Source organism: Morone saxatilis, unplaced genomic scaffold (genome assembly GCF_004916995.1).
Source record: "Morone saxatilis isolate NCDOM2014 unplaced genomic scaffold, NCSU_SB_2.0 Contig8, whole genome shotgun sequence".
Taxonomy (NCBI): domain Eukaryota; kingdom Metazoa; phylum Chordata; class Actinopteri; family Moronidae; genus Morone; species Morone saxatilis.
In genome coordinates, this window is record NW_023340257.1 from 24,724,495 (window position 1) to 24,730,026 (window position 5,532).

General features: G+C 40.6%; 1 protein-coding gene across 1 annotated transcript in view; it reads left to right on the plus strand.

The window, feature by feature from the left end:
- Positions 1–5,532, plus strand: part of LOC118341387 (spectrin beta chain, non-erythrocytic 2-like) — a 57,760-nt gene that overhangs the window by 13,261 nt on the left and 38,967 nt on the right. The window contains exons 14-17 of the mRNA XM_035679633.1: positions 1,067–1,216; positions 1,800–2,168; positions 2,379–2,593; positions 2,724–2,861. Of these exons, the coding sequence (XP_035535526.1) occupies positions 1,067–1,216; positions 1,800–2,168; positions 2,379–2,593; positions 2,724–2,861 (872 nt within the window). The remainder of the gene's footprint in view (positions 1–1,066; positions 1,217–1,799; positions 2,169–2,378; positions 2,594–2,723; positions 2,862–5,532) is intronic.

Below are 5,532 nucleotides of genomic sequence, written 5' to 3' on the forward strand. Positions count from 1 at the left end.
AAGGCCCATGCGTAAATATGCATTAATTAATCCATCTATTATGCTTTTAACAACCTTTGCAACAACATGGTCAGGTCTTAAGCAGACTTTAGGTCTACCACATTCTCATACAGCTCAGTAAACTAGCTAATTAGAGGAGAGATTTAACAGAAATGTCTGCTGAAAAGCTAATAAATCACACTGCAAAATACTTTAATAATAGTAGCACTTTGTTCTTTGCTGCTTTGCATGAGGACAAAATATTTTGCAGTGCTGGTTGCTCCACACCTGAGCAGATTATTTTGTGTTTTACAGCATATATATAGTACAGTATTTACGAATAACACAGCTGTCTTTCCTGTAGGCTGGGAGAAAAGGAGGAAGAATTATCATCTGATTAGTTGCTCTCAAAAAGAAATGTCAAAGTCAAATCAAAGTGAAACTAAGCGTTCCTTTTATGGACCCACTCTCTATAGTCTATTGAAGTCCGACAGGTACAATCAGAAATTTATCAAATATCTTTCTTTGGTGCTTTGTTATAAGGCCTCATTTCGTTTCATTCGGCAGTCCATATCCATTGTCAGACTTGGCCCGTGTCTATCTCCTGAAAAAGCTGTCCGTCACTTTGATAACACGGAGGTGATGAACGAGTTGTTAATGTTAGTGAATAAGCTTTTAGAACGAACATTGAAAGTAATGAGTGCATAACGAGAATAGCGTATTTCTTTGTCCAATGAGTCATTGGTCCACACTGGTGAATCACTAATTATATCACATTACTGATTCATTTGGCTAATTCCCCTTCTGCCTTTTGGGAGGTTCTCAGAAACAGACTGGGATCAGTGTTGGATGGACTTTAGGGATTGCAAGGGAGGACTGTTCTATATTTCTGAACTTTCTTTCTTATCATCGTCTTTTCATATCCTTTTATTCTTCCAATCGTCTTTTATCTTTTCCGAGTTATTGCTTAAACTCCCTTTGTCCTCTATTTACATCAGTTTAGGGTTATAAAACCTATTTTACTTTTAATATTTTTTGTTAAAATCTAAGCATTTAAATCTTGTTTGTCTGTTTGTTCTCCTGTCAGGAGCTGGAGGAGTCGGAGGCCTGGATCAGGGAGAAGAGCTCCATCTTGGGTGCTCAGGGTTTTGGGAAGGACCTGAGCAGTGTGCTGAAGTTACTACAAAAACACAAGACTCTGGCTGGAGAACTGCTGGCTCACCGGTCGCTGCTGCAGGTGTGTGTGCATGTCTCTCTGTGTGTGTGAGAATCAGCACCTGGGATACCAACAGTACCTTGAGTTTCTGTTCTGAACTTTATGTACTTCACTGAATTTATGTCTTAGCGTTTATGAAATATTTTTTTGAGCTCAGTTACAGACAAAACCCAACTTCACTCACTAAAATAATTTTGAATAGTTGCAAATACAGTTGTTTTTTGTTTGTTTTTTTTGAGAAAAATATATTATTCTGCCTGTTATATATAGTAGTTAGTTTCATTCATATAAAAGTATGATCTTTTTTACAGTTTGAAACAGTCATAAGGACCAAAACAAATAAAACATTTACATATTACAGTGTAATTTGATGCATTTTTATTACATTTGAAGACATACTTATCAGAAGATGCCTCACAATTTATCTGTAGAGGATTTCAAATTTTAAAAGTAGCAATGTCCTAAAGTCTGTTAAATATTTTGGTTTTGTTTTTTTTTTGTTGGCCATGTTATTGACAACACGTCATTACCGAATCTCCTGCAAATGAAAGAAACACCACACTGAGTAACACTGTTATCCCTCCATCCTGCCCCGCTCCTCCAGAACACCATGAAGCGAGGAAAGCAGATCCTGAGTGAAAAGAGCTTTGGCACGGCGGGGATCCAGGAGCACATCATGGATGTGAAGAGCGAGTGGAAGAGGTTGGAGGACCAAGCTGCTCAGCGTCTTGGCCACCTACAGGAGGCGCTAAACTTTTTTCAGTTCTCCACGGAGACGGACGACCTGGTGGCCTGGCTGCAGGATGCTTACCGCCTGGTGTCCAGTGAAGACTTCGGGCATGATGAGTACTCCACACAGTCCCTGCTAAAGAAACACAGAGGAGTCAGCGAGGCCATCGACAAACATCGTCTGCATGTAGTGGCACTGCGCAAACACATGGTGGCGCTGCCTCTGCGTTACCGTGATCAGGAGGTGGGTAGATGGAGGAAGGAAAGGATCTTTAGATGGATAGATACTTTATTTATCCCGAGGGAAATTCTTTAACTTTTATGGTATAGAGTATTTTATTTGTCCTTCTACATCTTTTCTTTTCTTTTACCCCTCAATGTCATTGTTTTTCCTCTTTCCTCTCCTCCCGTCTTTCTGCGTCCTCTCCTGTCTTTTCCCATCTCCTCGCTGCAGGAGGTGCAGGTGCGCATGGGAGAGGTGGAGCAGCTGTATACGGAAGTGATTGAGGTGGCGGTGCTCAGACAGCAGTGGCTTCACGATGCCCTTGCGGTCTACCGCATGTTCAGCGAGGTCAACGCCTGCGAGCTGTGGATTGATGAGAAGGAGCAGTGGCTGGACAAGATGGAGATCCCAGAGAGACTGGAGGATGTGGAGGTGGTGGCACATAGGTGAGGGAAAGGGAAAGGAGAGGCAAGGGAGGAGGTTGGGTTTCTGTGACTCCAACCGTTTTGGCCAGTGCAAAAACCTGTTAACCCACTGACTGTCTCATCGTATCACACAATGCTCCTTATCTTCAAGGTTTGAGAGCCTGGACCAGGAGATGAACAGCCTGATGGGAAGGATCCTGGACGTTAACCAGATAGTTCAGCAACTCCTGGATGGAGGTCATCCATCTTCTACAGAGGTCAGAGGTTGTCAAGACCACCTCAACTCCAGGTATGGAAACAAAACTGACCTCCCAACAGCAACAACTACAACCACTACTACCACTATCACAAATGTAATAGTAGTACAACCTCTTGTACAACTACTGACATTAACTATTGCCTGAGGCACAGAAATACATTAGAATATTAATTAAAACCAGTTCAGAGGAAGATAAAAAGATTGCCCCAATTTTAATTGCAACTACTACACTGCAACTACTGACCCCATAGAGACAGTAACATAATATGCACTAATAACACTAATACTAATGCACTTAGACTGTGTCTGTATACCCTCACTAACGCCGATGTTAAGGTTATATTGGTACTGTTTGGAGCCAGTAACTAGTGATTACTGCTGCCAAAGCTTTGATAAACAAGGAACTGAACCACTTAAAGAGTAGAAAGGATATGCTGAATTTCTGTAAATTATGTTTTACACACTAATTTCTTGAAATTAACTAAAAGGACCAGTGTGTAGGGTTTAGTGGTCTCTAGTGGTGAGGTTGCAGATTGCAACCAACTGAATACCGAATACCCCTCGCTCTACTTTCCCCTTCCAATCGTGTAGGAGAACCTATAGTGATTACTAAAAAAGCAAAATGCCCTATGTAGACAACATTGTGGACTTTATGTGCTAATGAAACCATAATACCTAGGAATATTATATTCCATTTCTGCCATATTCTGCCAACAGATCCCCCTAATTGTTACACACTGGTCCTTTAATATAAACAAAATAAACCATTGCACTATTTAAAAGCCCTCTGTCTGTTAAATGTCCTATTTACTCCGAGGAGGTGGGAGAAGAGGGAGGCGGACTGACAGGCAAAGAGAGAAGAGAGATGGCAAGGAAGAGAAATTTCGTGGGCTTGTGTAATTATTCAAGGGAATTCATACTCATACAGTTTTTTTGTAATTGTCTTTTGACAAGCGCCTCATGTCCTGTCAGCCGCCATCTTAATAAGAGGCTGAACTCCTACCTGCTTTGTCATCTTTGTAGAATATTATGAGTTCAGTGCCTGAGATAGTACAAAACGTAAAATACCAGCATGAATCTCTTCTAGCTGCTGCACCAGTGTCTCTCTTTCTCTCTCTCTCTCTCTCTCTTTGGCTGACATGTTTACTTACTAATATCCAGCCAGTTCGACCCTGTGATGGGATTGGCCTTTTTAGCCGTCTCAATCATGTTCACTGTCCACTGTTACGTCTGGCAGCAGAGTCCATGAGGGCCGGGTGTCCGTGAGTCTTGTGACCTTGGCACGTGGCGTTGGTCTCAGGGTGACCATCTGTGCTGGCTGCCTCAGTTAAGACGAGGCCAGGCGAGAGCAAAAATATGATCAAACATACAAAATAAACACTTTTCTCTCCTCATCGCCTTCTCTGGTATTAATTATTCAAATTCTGTCTCAGGTTTAGGAGCTTGACTGCATAATATCTTTGCTGTCTTTAGATGTGGACACTGCGTACAGTATTGGGGCTATTGTGTGAATTCCCTTATAACGAAACAGCAGCAATCATCAGTGGAATAAACACATTAATCTAGTTTAAATGGAAAATTCAAACAATATATCCCATTACTTAAATATCTATAGTCACTTTGTTCACAGCTCAGTCAGTTTTATCCTTAATTTTTACATTTCCTACCTTTAAAATTGATTTCTGATACAGTATCTGTGTTATTCTTTCTTATATAAAGTTATTTAACGCTCAAACAAGTATTAACAAGACTGCAAACAACAATATTTACAGTTATAATAACATTTTATATTAAGGGAATACCGGAGCCACACACATTTGAACTACTGATATGAATGGGTGCATATAGATTAGGATGCATTCATGCTCATCCTTTACTTTATATTTAAATACATATAACAAATCATTCAGTGTGTAAACTTAGCTTGGGTATGCTAATCCATCATTGCTTCCTTGTATACACACATGTATATGTTGTGTTTCATTTTGTTAAGCAGCCATCCCCTGTCACACACACATACCCCCCAGCAATCACCACCACCACGTTGCATCTATAAGACTTTTGCAGCTCTGAGGTCAGTGTCACTGAGCTGTTTTCCTGGCCACCTGCGGAGCGCTCTGTCTGCCTCTCATCGACTACCATTACCTCATTACAGTCACAAGGATCTCTGTGTGTGTGCATTTGTGCATGTGTGAGAGTGTGTGTTTCTTGGCTGAATGGGTGTGTATTGAGACCTGCTGGTCTGGAGCAGAATCAGGAGAACATATTGTATGACGATATGGTAAGCAGACGAGGCCTAGACTGAAACTACAGCAGAGCAAACGGAAACAGTTCGTATCAGGTCATATCAGGGCATCATCATAATGAGTTTATACTAATGCAACTCGACTCTTCTCAAAATTAACACCGAAAGCAACAAATAATAAGAAAACTTGAAATATGCAAATACATAGAAAACTCCAAAACACCAATGTCATTTTATTGAGGTCTTGAATGTTTAGCTTTTACATCTCAGTTGAATGAGCAGACAGAAACACACATTTCTCTAAAAAACAATGCATAATCAGCACTAGATCTAGCATTAAAAGAGGTATGATTTTGGTTTAAATCCCATCAGCTGTGAAATTTTTGACCATCAGCTGTGAATTTTGACAATATTTGTTTTTGAAATTACATCGGCTGGTTGACGCTTTTTGACAGG